General features: G+C 35.9%; 1 protein-coding gene across 4 annotated transcripts in view; it reads right to left on the bottom strand.

Annotated features, from left to right (window-relative positions):
• Window positions 1-17,818, bottom strand: part of SUCLG2 (succinate-CoA ligase, GDP-forming, beta subunit) — a 139,153-nt gene that overhangs the window by 108,293 nt on the left and 13,042 nt on the right. For 3 of the 4 annotated variants that reach the window (XM_014946839.1, XM_014946842.1, XM_014946840.1), the window contains exon 2: window positions 6,092-6,233. In XM_014946839.1, coding sequence (XP_014802325.1) covers window positions 6,092-6,233 — 142 coding nt within the window. Of the gene's footprint in view, window positions 1-6,091; window positions 6,234-14,223; window positions 14,261-17,818 lie in introns of those variants that run through there. The other variant, XM_014946841.1, reaches the window with a different exon arrangement.

Genomic DNA, 17,818 nt, shown 5'->3' with positions numbered 1-17,818 from the left:
AAATCCTCAGTAAAGCAGGTTTCAGTGAATACAACCCTTTAACAATGTTCCTAACTACTCTCATTTTCCATGACTGATTTTCTCACCCAGTAGATGGGGTAAGTAAATTGAATCACTGACATATTGATTATTAAGCCTCACACAAAAAATTACTTTAAATAACAGTGACATACAAGGCATTGCCTTCATAACTTTTATATTCCAGTTTTTTATTTTCATTGTTTTCTGATGAGTGAGATTTTTAAAATTGTTTGCACCACAACTAAATTTGAAAACTTTTCCAAAAATCAAACCAAAGTTGACAAATGTAGAAAAAAATATTATTCACACTGTCAGCAATCATATTTATTTTCTGATCATACAAAGAAACATTAATTTTTAAGATCGTTGTGTCAAGCAAATGGCAGTTAAAGCAAAGCACTTCAGAAAGCAAAAAAAAAGTATGCACAGAAACATACAGTGGATTTTAGCTGAACACAACTGCAAAATATTTGTTGTAAGTAGGGTAAGATATAACTGTTTAGCACAAAAAAAGAAGAGGCTTTTGTCTATCAGAACTCATAAGGTGGAAGATGGCATCAGGAAATAAAAAGAGAAAATGGCTACAATAAGGAAAAGTCTCTAAGAAAGCACAGGAAATTGGACACGGGACAGAGAGATCAAAACCACAAATGATGGCAAATTTTGTGGAGTTATGAAATGGGTGCATTCAAGAGGTGCTTATGAAGACTGGGAGTAGGAGAGTACCAACAGGCATTTCTTATTATTGAGAAGTTGCAGGAAAATGCAGATTCCCTCTTGTCTTAGATTTCACAACTCAGACTAGGGAAAATCCATTAACTGAAAACCTGCTAAATGGAATAAGAAATACTAGTGCTCAATAATGCTGAACATGGTTCAAAGGCAGCTCATCCACTACTAGTTTTCTATTAAATTTAAAAGGTTATTTTCTAAATACTTACCCATTTGAGAACAGAATCTTATTAGTCAATAACTTATAGCATTATTTTGCCTGAAAGGATAGTTTCAGAAAGCCATAATTTAAGTATAAAGAACTTTAATAAAAGCTGTCAGAGAAAATAAGAGGACTTATGGGAGAACTGTTCCTTAACAGCGAGCACGTTCGTTGCATACAGCTCCATGGAACACTATTTCAGCAACGCGTGATTTTTCAATGTATGCAGAGAAGCATAAGCCACGGGGCTCTAAAAAATAACTAGTTATAACCATTAAGTACATAGCTTTTTTTGAGAAATAATTCATTACGCACAGGTGAAAAAATATTATTACTCAGTGAACCATACAGCAGAAAGAAATACGGAAATCGCAGAAATGCTGAAGGAGGCAATTCCTCTCCTACCTATCCTGATGGAGAGAAGAAAGAGAATTAAATCATGCAAGCAAAGCACATGATGACAGTAAAAAATGGTCAGCTAAGTAGCCAACAAACTCAAAGACTGAGGAGGAAATGTAGTCACTTAAAAATAACCAGAGGACTGGTCTGTAGGGGACACTTATAGAAAAGCTCTTCCTGGTATAATAAACCCCCCCCTAAATTCACATTTCTAGTATCCTCAGAAACGTCAGATTCAAGGATCTATTTCATTTTTCCTAACATAAAAGCTTCGACTAAATGGAGACAGCATTATCACCAACATTTCTTCATAATCTATACAAAAATGGACATTACTAACATAAACATCCCTTTTTGATCCTTTCTAAAGGAGAGGAACTTTCAGAGAAGGGATCCAAACCAGCATCTAAAAAAGCCGTCTCCCATCTGAATTAAACATAGGTGTCGGGGAGAACTTAGGCAGCTGAGACAGGGAAGAGACTGGTGACCATGTGACTGAGCCCTCTTTCAATATTCTAAAAAATGGTGAATAATAGGTGACAGGTAAATGACCTCATGGAAAGAGGCTTCAATAAACCTCTTCTGTTCTTTATAAAATACATGTTTACCTCTTTCAGCCTGATATAAAAAGCATGCCTTTAGTCCAAAGCCGGATTTTATGAGTTCCCTCATGCATAAGGCAATAGAAATAGGATATGCAGAAACCATATTTTGTTATACAATTTTTTAAAAGAAGAGCGAATAAAAGCCTTGCACTCAATTCAATTGCATTTCTCTGTGATGGAGTGTGAACACTGCACCTGACTGATTCCTAAATGTAATGAAACACTTTAAGTGGCAACGGGCAGCACTCTATTGCTTTTGTTAAAAATCAGAAAAAGAAATGCATGCCAAGCTTCCACCATCCATTTAGGATTGTCAGCATTTTCCTCCACCTCTGTAAGTCCTCTCCCGATTCAAAGAGTCAATTGACAGCACATAGTAACACCCTCCAGCATAATTATAATCCTTCTCAGCTTTGTCCACCTACCAGTTGAAAATGATGGTTCCCCTTAATAACTTCTCCATCAGGGAGAACTTAAAGAACAGTGCACGAGCTGAAGCAGACTCAAGGGCCTCTGGTGGGGAAGGCTGAGAAAATGATGGGCCCTGAAATGATGCACAGCACACTTGCCCAACACAGGCAATGAAAATGCACACACACTGAAAATCTGGGTATAGGTATGTATATATAAAGATTTTTTCATTGTATTGATACTCCAGTATGAGGAGAAAAAAACTGCAAGAAATGAAATGCCTACTCTGGCTAAACAAGCCCATAACGTACCACGGCATTAAGTGAGAATCAGATGAGAAGATTTGTGAGTTAAGGCAGGAACAGCCAGATGATCTTACATTTCAGACAAAAACTCGGCTCCCAAATATTTCACTTTGTTCTGTTAAATACCTGCACTAAATCTGTAAGGACTTGTTTACAGGCTGTGTTTCTTCAGATGGCAGATCAAGCAATGCCATACTGTTGCAGCAGAACAACACAACATCTTTTTTTTTCCCCTCTCTTGAAAACCTAGGAAATTTAACATGAAACACAAAAGTGTTTGTGACTGCATTTCTTGGTATTCTGTAAATATTGCCTTCTCTACAAAAGTTACACCTGAAAATTGCTTAGCATGTAAAAGGCAATAAATTCCTTGGGGCCTAATTCTGCATTCCTCATTGTGTACAGCTTCTTTTGAAGTCAATATTAGTGATGTCATTCTAATTTTCTTCACATCTGCCATTCTTATCTTAGAAGAAAAAAACCCCAATCCTTTAATTCCATTAAAAAAAAATCCTTGTAGACTGCCTTTTGTGCTTTGGTAAGTTTTGAAAAAGCTTTCTGAGAAAATTAATATTCACTGTATTCAGTGTACGTATTAATAAAAATAGAGAGAGCAACAGAGGAAATGAACAAACTATAACAAAACTGCTGATACTGGGTAAAGGCAAACCCTTTCGAGAACACAAGCATTAACACCTTCCTGACAAGTGAAGATGGCAGCAAAAATTATCTAATCCCACCTCTTTCCATTGCACCAACAGGAAACCGAACAACAGCAAAACTGGTGACCACAGGCACTGCAGCAGTACAGACAGCTCTGTCAAGCCTGTAGTATTTAGTGAAATTGTGAAATTAATTTGTGAATATCACATTTCATAAAGACTTCCATGGCAGGAACTTCTATCCCTTTTTCTATTCCCCTTTATCACACACAGAGACCCAGGCGACTGATGTAATGCTGGAAGATTACAAAGGAAAATAGTTGTTTCTCCTGTACTGACAATGACAGGCCTATAAAGAACCTCCTTTCAGAAGAAAAATACTGAACCTTTAACTTTGAAGTTTTGATAACTTTATTTTTATCTTAAAAATACATTGGCAAGCATCCTTCCTTGTTTGCAGAAGCTAAAGTTAAGGACAGCTGCAATGTGGCATATAGTACCTACAGCACCAGATTTTTGAGCAGGACTTGGCAGGGGTGAGTGGCCTCTCTTTTCACCGTCTTCTACTGCAGAACGTCTGTCTATCAAACAGAAGCTGTCTCCATTGGTTATTTTATTTTGGAATATTTTGTGCCTCCTGTAGGCTGAAGTCTTTTGTTTCACCCATAACTTTTTACTTTGGGTGGCTGCATATTCAGAAGACAGAAGCCCATATCAAATTGTGCAGATAAACCTGAGTGACAGAGATACTACTAGTCTGAAGGATCATAAAGAAGATAAATCTGATGAAATCTTGGAACAGCAATGACCACGGTAACAAAACTTGTGTTCTTGATGCTTAGTTTTCAAAGTGCATGTTAAAAGTACCAGGACAGAACACTATCAGAATAATTATGAGGACATTGTTAATTATTTAGTGGATCAATGGAGTGTGTCAATCATTTCAACATGAAATAGCTTCCGCACTATAAACCACAATTCTTTAATGCCCAGTAATTCAGATTCTAGAATGCAATTATATAAAATGAAGAAAGGTACCATTGACTGATAATATTTTGAAGTGTTAACAAGTCAACCCAGTTAAAATATGTACAATTTACTGATAAAGTTTTATTAGCAAGTAATTAATTTGTTTTTATATTTCACTTTTCATTATTTAAACTTCAACAGGTTTGAGGTTTTTTTATAGACCAATATCTCTGTGATTTGCAAAGCAGGCGACCTAGAGAAGGTATTTAAAATAAATCTGGTGTCATAAACCAGAAAAAGTTCACTGCTTTTCATGGAGTAACCATTTTCTCCAAATAGTTACAGGGATCAAGAATAGTAATCGTTATCGGACAGACCAACCCATTTATGAGTGTAACCACGAAGAGGAGAATTCAAATGCTGGAAGATTTGTGAAAAACCTGCCACAACTTCAGACAGCATTTCTTGTTTCTCAGACATTCCCAGATGAGAAAACTCCAATTCTATGAGCTTTGCTTTGTGTCAACATTTTTGAGTTTGTGCTGCCAAATGACCATAACAGTGGCATTTAATGTTTTCATTTCAAATATATTTTCAAACATACTGGTTAACATAAGAAGGCTTTGATTACTGAAAAATCTATCACCTTAATAAAGTTATAGAGATCGAGCAAGACATTATGCTAATCCTATTCAGCTACTTGAGGTCTGATGAGATCTTTGATATAAGTTGTGTTAATTTACTTCCCAGTGTGCAAAACTGAAACGCATTTAACTAAGTGGCTTGTGCATTATGTAAACCATAAAACAAAAAAACCCCTCCTGTTACTACACAATTAGACTATAATAATGTCTGTCCTCTGACTTTTTGATGTATGACAGATTAACAAAAGGTAAATGAGAAGAGGAAAATATACAAACTACTATTAAAGTAGAAAACTTCTTTCAGAGTTAGAATTGGGTGACAAACATACTTGAATGTATTTCCTTTTGAGAGCAAAGGTATTACATAAATTCATTTCTGACCCACATTACCATCTTACAATTCACCGCCCTAAAATTAAGATGTTGTCAGAGAACCAAAATGAAGTTCCAGAAGCAGGGTCTTCTCTCAGTCACTGCCAAGTCCCTTTAAGATGGCAGATAATTCAGCTCACTCCTTTTCATCTCCATATGGACACATATACACATGAGCAAACATACATTTTTATAATTCTCCCCTACATATCTTATATCTTCATAGTATCATAGAACAGTTAAGGTTGCAAGGAGCTCTGAAGACTGTCTTGTCTAACCCACCTGCTCAGAGCTGGACCAGCTAAAGTGATCTGTGTCCAACTGGGTTCTGAACATCTTCCAAAAAGTAGAGTCTACAGCCTTTTTCTTCCTTGGCTTTTTAATAGAGCAATTCTTTTATTTGAAAACAACTTCTTATTCACATTCATTTATTTCAGTTACTTAAGTTCTATTAAGTATACAACAACAAATAATTTACCTCAGAAATCATACATGAAGTTATTCTGAATTCTGAGTTATTCAAAATGACATAAATAATGTTAATTAAAGAGTGCATACAAAACATTTTAGAAATAAAGTTCAAAAGAAATATTGCTGTTATAAACTGCTGTTCACATATGAAATTAAGCAAATATTTATGGTCTGCATAATATATCAGACCTTTTCAATAAGCATCAATTTGGAGATTGTGTACAACTTATTAGAAAGCAATTTATTTTCCAGATTGCTATCTAGTGAAGCAGATTCCTCCCATTATCAGCCGACTTACTTAGTCTCTGAGCAGCCTCCAGGGCATCATTTGCAGAATCAGCTACAAAGAATCTCTGAACTGTAACCCCATGGTCAGCCATTAGTTTTTTGCTTTGGTACTCCTGCAGGTTCAGCCATCGTCTAGGGGTTAATTGAACAGCCTAGAAAAACGAGAGGGGAAAATAACATAATGCTCATTAAGAACAGTTCATGAGACAGCCAACTGAGCTCTTCCACCTTATGGTTATCTCAAACCAGCAGTTAAACAACAGTGTTTCAGAGAAAAGGTAAAATACATATTGATTTACCTAAGTGCCTTTTCTTAACATTTGTGCGTTCAAAGCACTCTGAAAGCTACAGATATTTTTTAAAAGCTACACGAGGCTCACTGGGTGATATTGGCTAGACAAAATGTCTTGCATTTAATATCAATTCAGATTGGTAAACTTGGCTTGAACCCTAAAGTCTATTTATGTTTTTATGTTATCCTCTGCTATAAAAATATTAACAAACTGTTACCTTTGAACAAATCCATTGTTTCATATTAAATATCCTTATTTACACTAAATTTTACACAATTCTTCCCCATAAAATTATTTCTACTGAGTATGTATTTATTGCAGAATATCTCAGAAGAAAAACAACTGACATGGAATGAGCATCATCTTGTAGGAAACGATAGAGTAATATATGTATTTTCAGCAGTCTGTTAGTTGTGCTTGGTTGGTTGTGGTGGTTGTACGTGTATTTTGTTGAGGACAGTAGCAGAACTATGTCAGCCATGCAAGGCCAACAACAGTTGGAGAAGACTTTACCTTCCATTCTCAACATGCCAGTTTAAATGCTTGCATGTGCTAATATATACATATATATCGTAGACATGAAGATATGGCAACCTTACACACATAGACACCACATTTGCTTGTCTTGGCAGTAAACACTGAGTATAGACACTATAAATTCACAGGATCATTACTGAATGATTTTAAGAAAGGACACATTCTCTACACAGGATAAATTGTCACAGACAAAAGCAGTAATTAAGGAGCTGTCACTGACTCCTGGCAATGGTAGAATGGCAAAGGTGGCACCGACTCCTGGCAATGCTAGAATCCCATTTTGTGCCAGCAAAAGATGTTCTTCCCACATGGAGAGACGAATTGTTGTTGTACTGGCAGACAGCCCACAATCAATTCTTGGTTTCTCCTAAAGTAAGGAGCACAGTATGCAAGCTAGCACTATATATTTAGATATGTTAGACAAAGAGGATTATTTACTATACTAATACTTTGATCTCTACCAGCCCGATAAAAAATATTATCCTAATGCAACTTTATACCGAAAACAAAACCCCTCCATGCTACAAGTCTTTCAATAATACATAACCTTTTCACAATGCTAGAATTTTAGATGCTGTGTTATATCAAAAGCAAACCTCCGTCTGTTCCTGCGTGCTTTGAAACATAGCACAGAAGACTGATGCATAAAGAAAATACAAACCCCATCTTTTACAGTATATAACCACACGTTTTCTGTAAAAATGACTCCCACAGAACCTAAACAGTTACAAATAGCTCAGAATGACACACTTCCAATTCTTTTAACCATAACCCGGTGAACATATTTTAGAAGAATAAACCATATTGTCAGTATGCTCTATGGCAATCTCTAATTCTAGGCATCATGCAGGCACCTCAGTATGTTTTATATTTCTCCATGTCATTCACAGAAAACATGTTTTACATTTATGCAATGCCTTCAAATGCAGGGTCAAAATTTAAAGTCACTTTCATAATTGTTGAGTTTTAATTTGTTTTCCTATTATAAACTCTCTGTTAGGTGCTAACAGCTATTAATTCATGATCATTTCCACAAAGGGATTAACACTAGGAGCCAAAAGGGACCCTGAAGGTCAATTCTAGCCTCATATGCAAAACAGTAAGAGAATTTAAACCAAAAGCTGATGCCACAAGCCCATAGTTTCTATCAAGCTACAGAAGAATGTTTAGCTTGACGGGAGAAAACACAAGTTTTAACCCTGACAATCATTAACCTTCTCTTTTTCATTGTTTCTCTGATATAACAATTTTTTTATTATTATTATGAGGACTTCAGAATACATCATTATCAATAGATACATATAATCCATACATACACACACACACACATTGACAAGAAGCATCACCTGAATCTGCAGAGGCAGCCAGAAGCCCACTAACGTGTTATTGTACCACTACTGTAAGGCTAAAATACATTTCCAAAACCCCCCCACTTTCAGCTTTAGCAGCAGCAAAGGAAAGAACACCCCCAACATGGGTCAGAAACCGACCACATTTGTTGAGGGAGGGAGGGGAGGAAGGAGGAAAAAGCAATAACCATCTCCATCTGACTAACTGGCATTCAGCCATTCTGCTCCAGTTGAAAGTTGTATCTGGTGTGTGTGCTCCCTCCTCAAGGCCCGGAGCTACGGCAGGAGAACATCTGCAAAGATACTTCTCCATCCAAAAGCAACAAGAAATTTACCAATCTGACTTCCAGGGTTCAGAAAAATAAGCTCACACCTTTAGTTAAAGCAGATTGACTTATACCAAGAAGTATCCAGGGTTCAGAAAAATAAGCTCACACCTTAAGTTAAAACAGATTGACTTATACCAAAACGTATACCAAACAAACCCATCAATTCTAATTTAAATCTGAAAGGAAGAAACCCTGATTTAAACAATCAATTATACTCAAATTCTGTATCTGTACTTTCCAGAAGAAAGATTGATTCTCCTCAGCTGGAAGTTGATTTGAAACAAAGGATAAGTCTACGCTAAGTTTGAGAGCACTTTTTGTTCATCTGTTATATATATTTATAAATCTTATAGATACAGTTCTATATTTTGATGTTGTATAATCTTGTATTTACTAGAAGCCAAAAGATCTTTGAGCCACGTGTCAAGCTGATCTTGGATAGAATGAAATAAATACAGAAAAAGCAGTATTAAAGTTGCTGTATTAAATAAAAAGCTGAGTTAAAAGTTTTACTAAGGATTTCTCACATATATAAAAATGTTTTCTTACAATTTATTTTTCTCTTATGCTTAAGTGTGTTTATTTACAACTAACTGGTTTATATAGAGATTTCTACAGCTCAGTAATACAGCTGATAAAATTTTGGTCACTGGGTTTATAATTTAAGAACAAGTCTCCAAACCAGCTTTTATTTATCATTTAGAACAATAAATCAGTTTCACATGTATATGTTACTAAGCCGATCTAAATTAAATAAACAAAAAGAAAAATATTCAAGCAATCTTATTCTGGGACAGGCTTTTCTTCCTGTTGTCTGACAACAGTCTCTTTCAACACAACTTGTTTTCAAATTTTCTAGTCAGGTAGGAATTAAGTATTTAAGGAATTGCAATGCAGCACAGTGTGTCAAGTGACATCTCCACCGTTAGCTCAAACCAGCAAGGCTTAAGTAAAAAAACCTTTTAAAGACTCTCTTAAATATGGACTGCTAAGGGCCACCACCTAATAGAGGCCACCAGTAATGTTAAAAAAACCTTTTAAAGACTCTCTTAAATAATATGGAGTGCTAAGGGCCACCACCTAATAGAAGCCACCAGTAATGCCTCACAACACGTGACAGATATGGAACAGAGATGACAGCAAGAAAAGCAGGTGAAGCTCTATTTGTTTTATGAAGAAAGGTCATCTCCAGTGCCACCCATCTGATGTGCCCCACTCCAGTGTGCCCCAGCTCCAGCCTAGTGATGAATAAAGCAAGCGGAACAGATCTATTGGGAACCTGCAATAAGCTCTGTTCCCTACCACCCTTTGGCACGTTACAAAAGCTTTTGGAACCTATTTCCAAGTTGTAAAATGGCTATAACTCAAAATGTTTCATAAGGATACCCCAAATCATTGCTGTGATGTTAAAATTCATATTACACACACATACGACATATATGTATATATACATAAGCATATGTATTGTTCTCTTATGAAAATTAAACAACTAAAATTAAGATATTATGAGAATATTTCTTTCATAAATTATGAACCAGACAGGTCTGAGGAACACAGACAGGAAATAAGAGAATAATTCATTTGAAAGAACTGCCAAAGCAGTCCTAAGGGTGACAAAACAAAGATCTGGCCAAGAACTGTTGGCACATAAAAGCAAGTCTACAAACTAACCTTAAGTTAGTAAGCATGTACATTTTTTTCCACTCCTATTTTATATGATTCTAAGAGAGACCATGTTATTGAGTGCCAACTAAAGGCTTTCAATCAAGACTTTCCACAAAAGACAAACTCCCGGTTGTGAATGAACTACTCAATAAAATTAATTGGTACAGCCTATCACTGTATACACGAGTACAATATATTTAAGAAACCAAATGTGACAAAGTCTGTATCAGAAGTTCTAAAGAGCAAGGAACGTGAAAAAACTTGCTTTAAAGCACTTGCAGTACATACACCATCTGTCTTGAGAAGAGCAGGCAAAATAAAGCAGTTATAAGAGATGAAATAAAGCAAAAACTTTGGATCTGTGAAGCCAACTACTCTTTCAAGACCATCTTGAAAAATCAAAACAGTTGCAAACATACACATTTTAGGCGCGGGGCACAACAAAAGTGACTATGGGATATTAGAAATGTGAGTAAACAGATGATTCACTGAACTAATTCCCAAATCGAAGATGTCTTGTTTACAATAAATATATGTCTGAACTATTTAAAAAAGGGAGAGCAGTAACAGAATCAATGAGTACAAGAATCTTGAAAAATCCTTGCCAGATGAAGATCCCAACGCATTTATACCAAGCGTTCACTAGAGTTTCTATAACAAAGAAAAACTTAAAATCACTCCAGTAAACCTAAACCCAGACAATATGTTTCATGGAATGGAATAAAGAAAAACTCAAACTAAAGGATTTAGCCTTTTGAAAGCACATTCTTCTTAAAAGGCTAAAATAAACATCATTCATGACTCTGCTGAAGGCTTCCTACTGACCTTGTATTACTACAAGAAAAATAAAAAGCTTTCATATGAGCTCTTTACTTGTGTTGTGCATTGATACAGACATTGTAGATGGAGAATAGCTCTTATTTGAGATTCAGATATGGCAGACAAGTTGAAAGGGTGTTTTTTCTTTATTTTAAATCACAAATAAGCTTTAAGAATAAATCAGTTCATAAAACTAAGAAAAACATCACTAACAGCACACATGCATGTTTTTATATTATTTAAAATAATAGTTTTAAAGAGGAATTTAATTTTTCCTAATAAGATATTTCTTAAGATTAAATTTCTAACACAAGTGCTTATCAAAGAGATTAATATACTTAAATAGGACTCTATTACAACTGATAATATTTCCTCAGAGCCTGACAACAGCATCAAAAATCCCAAAACTCAAGTAAGTGGAACCAAAGGCCTCAAGTGAACAGTAACATGAAGTGAGATGAAGGCAGAATTATTTAATCAAGTACAAGTTTCACACTGGATTCTCTCCTGTTGGCTCATATTATTTGACATTTTCCAAAAGCACAAAGAAAAGGTATGGCTGGGGTTTGCCTCTAATCTCCCTTCCCTTCTCCAGCCTCCAAGATTTTTGTTACTAGTCAGAATCACACTAATATGGACCAAAAGTCTAGAGAGTGAGAAGAGTTTCAGAAAACTACTGTTACTAGTAATTGTGTATTTTGTTCTGAACATGGCTTCTGTTCAAAGTTACTTCTTTATATAACTGGATACCAAGTTTGGTCCAACTATGTACGTACAGAATCATTGTGGCAGACACATCAAGAAATCCAACATCTCTTTTGGACCATCTTAACAAGGCCAGGTGTTACATAGCTATAGGTAGTTCATTGACTTCTGGCAGAGAAAAAAATTGATTGTTCACATAATCTGCATATGCTTTTCCACCTTTTCGTTTTTGGGGGTTTTTTTTATTGTTGTAGTTCATTGACTTCTGGCAGAGAAAAAAATTGATTGTTCACATAAACTGCATATTCTTTTCCACCTTTTCGTTTTTGGGGGGTTTTTTTATTGTTTTTTTTTATAATTTAAATGCTAAGGGCTCTGCATGAATAATGTATTTGGAGGGTATTTGCATTATTCTTCTCCGACTCAGTCTGCCAATTCTTGAGCTGTCACATGACAACAAAAAATAAACTGCATTATATAAATAATATAGGCTAAACAATAACAACATAGTTAAACAGGAGTGGAACTACAAGTACACTTTATAGCACAAATCTGTTTTACTATAAGAAAAAAAACAAACCCAGATTTAGAAAACACTGCAGCAAAGAGACATCTTTGTCCTTATATATGCAGCATTAACTACTCTGATGTGCAACATCTTTCAAATGACCCAAGAGGTATCTTTTGAGTGCTTGCTTTTGAAAAAAGAAAATACACACACATAAAACCAGGAGAAACTGTCTTAATATATTCGCCAAGAAGTTTGCAAATTGCATGTTAACTACTTCAGCAAAACTCTGCTCAGAAATATGTGTTCAGTAGAACCACAAAACAAGAGTGGCAACAGTAATGCAAGCTTCATCAAACTAGACTACTGATTATTTCTTATCTGCTGAGGTATTAGCTCAGTAAAATGTTTTTTCACTCTTTGGCCTCCCTGGTAAAACCTCTAAAGTTGACTCCCAGAGTGATGATTTCACACAAATATTGCCATATAGCATGTAGGCAGCAGGTACCAAATAGTGTCACGCTGGAGCAGGTAAGATAAACAGAGAAGCTTTAATAAACAAACAGCAAAAAAAAAAAAAAAAAAATTCAGAGTAACATGCATTCATGAAAAAAACCAGTGGCTTTTTGGAGCCGACTCAGGTAACGGCAGAGCCTTACCAGTAGCTGTGTCAGTAGCTACTGTAGAACAGTAGAACCAGTAGAACAACTGAAGCTTGTGAGCATTTTTAGCCAACAGAATTATCAACCACTGTAACTTCGCACTAACCCTTCCACTCAATGGCAAGCCACTACTACAAGACAGAGTTCTTCCAAAAAGCAAAACAAACGTAAAGCAAGTTTTGAAAATAGTAACAAGGGCGGGAGAACACAGCATTTTCAGGCAGAGCCCACTAACCACCTATAGAATTCTAACTGTTAAGCACCATGTATTTTCTTTAAACACAAATGAATTGCTTAACTCTCATCTGTAACAAAGATATGAAGAAACTGTTGAAAAGAACCGAGTAGTCAAGTCTGACAAACAACCAAAGATTCAAATTATAATCTCTACTACAACCAAGATCTTTTGCTCTTAAGAAAATTAATTTTAAAAAAGTTTGTGCAATCTCATACCTAATTCCACACGGAACTACCTCTGCTAAGCATCCACATTGACTAAGCATTTCACTATATCAAGTTCAGTGATCATGTTTAGAAAATTTCACTTAAAAACCCTAACCTTAAATACTTATTTTGTCTTACGGAGTCTCTTCAGGTAAAATCCATACTTTTGGAAAATGCCAAATAATTCTAGCTAGGGGAAGAAAATTCAGTGATAATCAGCACTATCAAAGAAAACAAAACCAACACCACCACCCTCATCACTAAGTAAATTTCTGGGATAATTAAGTATCCCTTGACAAGGCTATAGAATTTGAGCAGCTCTACTGTTTACATTAACCTAGCTTAATGCATTTTATTGCACAACTGTTAAAAGGAAGACACACTTTAGTCACATCCAACATTCCCTTTTCATTCATAGTATGAATGGAAGCCAGTAATAAACATCATGAAACAAAGATGGATGTCTCAAAAGCACCTGACAGTAAAGGTGGTCAAATAAATGCATATTACTTTCTTCCCCCTCTGCTGCTCCACTGCAGTAATGTATCTGTAACTATGCTAATAGATCCTGTGCCAGTGTAAAACAGCTCTACCAACGCAAATTATCTCTGCATAAATGCAAATTACATGTCAAATGTATATAGTATCAAGTTTTATAAATATGGACTACAGTGTAATGCTTTTACTGGAAAGAAGTCATTTGGGGAGAAAAACTGTGGTCTTTATGGGGAAGTCTTTTAGATGCATCCCATACCCAAAAAAAAAAAAAGAAGTGTGTTTTGCGTATTGTATCTAAAATAACCAAACAAAAAAAAAAATCTTTTTGCTTACCCAACACATTCTACAGCACTCTAGTTTATTCAATTTGTGTGCTCTGACCTGTAATACAATTCCAAGCGCATATGAAAGAAAACAGATACACAAAGATGACAGTAATGAAACAGCAAACCATTCATCAATATAAGAAATAAACTTTTATTATATTTATTGACATACAGCTACTGTAATTGACAAAGTAGTAGGGGATGTTCCTATCAAAAAAGAACCATCAGAAAGACAACTAAACAGCATACTTTCATATAAACCAGCTGAGGTATAGGTACATTTTATTTGGTCATATACTTTAAATATATGACATATGCCACTGGAAACAAACCAAACATGATTAATGTCACATATCTATAGGTATATTATGAAAAAGAGGACAAGAAATGTCCTTCCCAAGTAATGCCCTGTTGGCTACCACAAATCCGCAATTATAACACTGAGCTTTTTGATCAAAGTCTCAATCTAGTCTTCTGTGATACATTTATAAAGGTTTGAACTGATTTTGTGAGTTAGTTTAAGAAGAATTCTTGAATATTTTCTTGCAAAACCAGAATCTCCATACTTCTATCTATAGTAGTGAGGAATTGCTTATTTCTTATAGTTTGTATCAAAACATTGTAAGCATTCATGACCCTGAAGATCACATTTGATTTTAAAATCTTCCACAGGTACAGTTGAAGACCTTTTAAGAGTTGAATTCCATTATTTATTTCCACCAGTAAGAATTCATTTTAACTGAATTAAAACAAAGGCAACACACAAACTCTAGTCAGCAGTTATAGGCCTCTTAGTTCCAAATTTACCACTTAAAATATACCACACAAGATATCTCGAGCAGGAAAATGCAGTATGTCTCAGAGAAAAAATATAAAAAAAAACCAAAACAAAACACACTTCCCAGTTCTTTAAGGGCTATGACAGTTTGATCAATAAACTGTAGGGGCAATTTACTATTTTATACTACTGAACTGTATACTCACTTTTCAGAATGAGTGAAATCTGTCACTGCAAATGTTAAGGTTTATGTAACTCTCAACTTCAAATAAAATAAAATCCACTATGAAATATGCCACTTCATTGTTTACTAAAGTCAGGCAGTCTGTTCTGGTGGGTAATTATTACTATTCCTAACAGCTATATGAACTCTCTGAAACAATTGTCTATGTTAAATAACCAAATGATTCTCTTCACGTCCACAAAAAAATAGAAAAGTTGGGGGCTTGGTTATAAAAGGAGCATAAACACTGTTAATGTTATTATTAAGATTTCTTCTGTTAAATTGTTTACAAAAATTAGACTCAGACAAACAGTTGAGGGGATGGTCAAGAGCTTGGAAAGTGAAAGTTCTATTTAAGTATGCAAACTTTAAAAATTTTCAAAAGACTGAAACAGGCAACTGTTTCTGCTCAGAACTCCACTTTCTGAAAATCTAGCCATTATGTTAAGCGAACAAATCTTGATAGCAAAGTCCAAAGTTAAATCCTGTTTTGGAAAAATCTTTGCTCAGCATTGCCTTAATGTTGTTTTTCAATTACCCAAATGAGCTTATTCAAAATTGAGCAGTCTGAAGCCTCTGAAAACACTAATCCACCCTTTAAGTCATGCTTAGACTTAAGGAGAAGTGTATCAGCTCAATCCATAGGCAGCTTAGTGACGTTAGAAGAGCAGCACACTTGAGCAATTGACCAACTGCTCCCCTTATGCTTCCGCAATCCAGAAAAACTACCGCTGTGTTAGCCCTGCAGTCTTCCAACCAAAGGTGATGCCAGCTTAGACTTCACCACCATGTTCCTATATGTTGTGACGTACCCTCACACAGCTGTATAGCCTCTCTGACAGAAACCAAGAAGCCAAAGTACTGGAAGAAGTCATTACTACAGGGCTGTGGTTTCCCACTTCAGATGACCCAGAGGCAAGCAGCAACCACAGCTTCCCAGCTGCTCACTCCTTCGCCCTCCCTCATGGTCCTAAGCCTGAAGCTGAGCTAACCCAGCAGAAAGCTCCTTTGACTCTGTGACCCAATCCACCAGGGGACCAGATGAAGACAAGAGCCACTGCAAGAGCCACCCCAGCAACGCCGTGGTGGGGACAGGACCCCCACTTCTGCCAGCAGCCTGCCCTTACCCCGGGGTAGCAGAGACACTGGATGATGCTGCCTGTTGCAAACAGAGCCTGGGGAAGACAACGTGAAACTACATGGTAACAACTCAACCACATGTTTCCTTCTGAAGCAATTACACAAATTCACTGCGACTCACTGTAGAGGACAGTAACGCTCCAGAAGAGCTATGATTCAGAAGTCTACAGTTTGAAACAGTCAGAGGATTTTTATTTTTTTTTATTACTATATTAAGTGTTTGTGTCATCATTTTAATTCTAGTTCATGCAATCAAAACAAGTGCTTAGTTAAATCTTCCCCTGAAGACTTTCATATAGTTCAAGGAAAACCAATTTCTCTTGTCATGTTGCAAGGTTCTTTTAATAGGAGCCACTGCAAAACAGAGATAGGAAGGCAGGAATCACAGCGTAACACAGCAGGAAACATCAAGATGGTGACAAACTTCAAAGAAATAAAGGAAAGAGCTTTCTTGAACTCGTAACATGTCAATTTTAGACAAGGAAGCTATTTTAACTGAAAAGCTAAAGGAGGTATATTTATCTTCTCATCCTTTTTGGTTATGAGAAACTACCTTCTCTTCCATTGCAAGGCAGCAGCAGTTATTCTAATGCAACACAATAAAGCAAGAATATAAACTACAGATTACCTATCTGTAGATAACAAAGCATGCTAAAAACTAATAAATGCCAGTTGACATCACTTGTCTGTTGAGAAACAGGCAGTCACTGACTACTAACAGAATGTGAATTTATTTAATGATTATGCTAATTTACTGAATTCTTATTAGACAGATATACAGGCAGTACTGATGAGTTTCATAAGGCATTATAAAGTATGGCTGAATTGTTTCAGAACAAATTAAACCAGAACATAGTGTACACAATTTACAGGAATAATAAAAGCCCGGTAGCGAGTTAATCTGCAGGATGAGCTCTCTGAAAAAGGCACAAGTTTTCCGAATTGTACAGACCTAAAAACCTACTGCTGCAGCAGGAAACTTCACATCTACTTGCGTGGGAATTTACAGCCTGGGATTCTGACCCTCCTGGACACAGGTGAGAGAAGGTTCACACCTGGCATATAAGTGTCAGCACTTTATAAACCTGAATTTGTCATATGTTACCATACGTCTGCTCTAACAAGTGGAGACTGCTTGAGAAACCATATCTGAGATGACAGACCAGCTCTACGGAGCTCACCAGGGCAGAGGTTGAAGGACTCAAGATTATGGGCCCTGAAGAATATAGTACATTGCTTTTTCCACACAACCATCTATTTTTGTTGTTGTTTCTAATAAATTCTAACCTATCCACAGGAAGGACAGTAAAAGATTGTCCATCTGCAGATTTAGTATAGTGCAGCTTGGCCCTGAAAACAAAAGCAGCTACTAAACTTTCAACTCATAATTTTTCTTTGCTTGCGTTGGGGCTGCATGTAGTTTCTCCTTTTATCTCTAAAGAATTTTAAGTTCCTAAATTA

This window comes from Calidris pugnax, unplaced genomic scaffold (assembly GCF_001431845.1).
Source record: "Calidris pugnax isolate Ruff unplaced genomic scaffold, ASM143184v1 scaffold81, whole genome shotgun sequence".
NCBI classification, from domain to species: Eukaryota; Metazoa; Chordata; class Aves; order Charadriiformes; family Scolopacidae; genus Calidris; species Calidris pugnax.
This window is presented reverse-complemented; position numbering and strand designations above follow the sequence as displayed.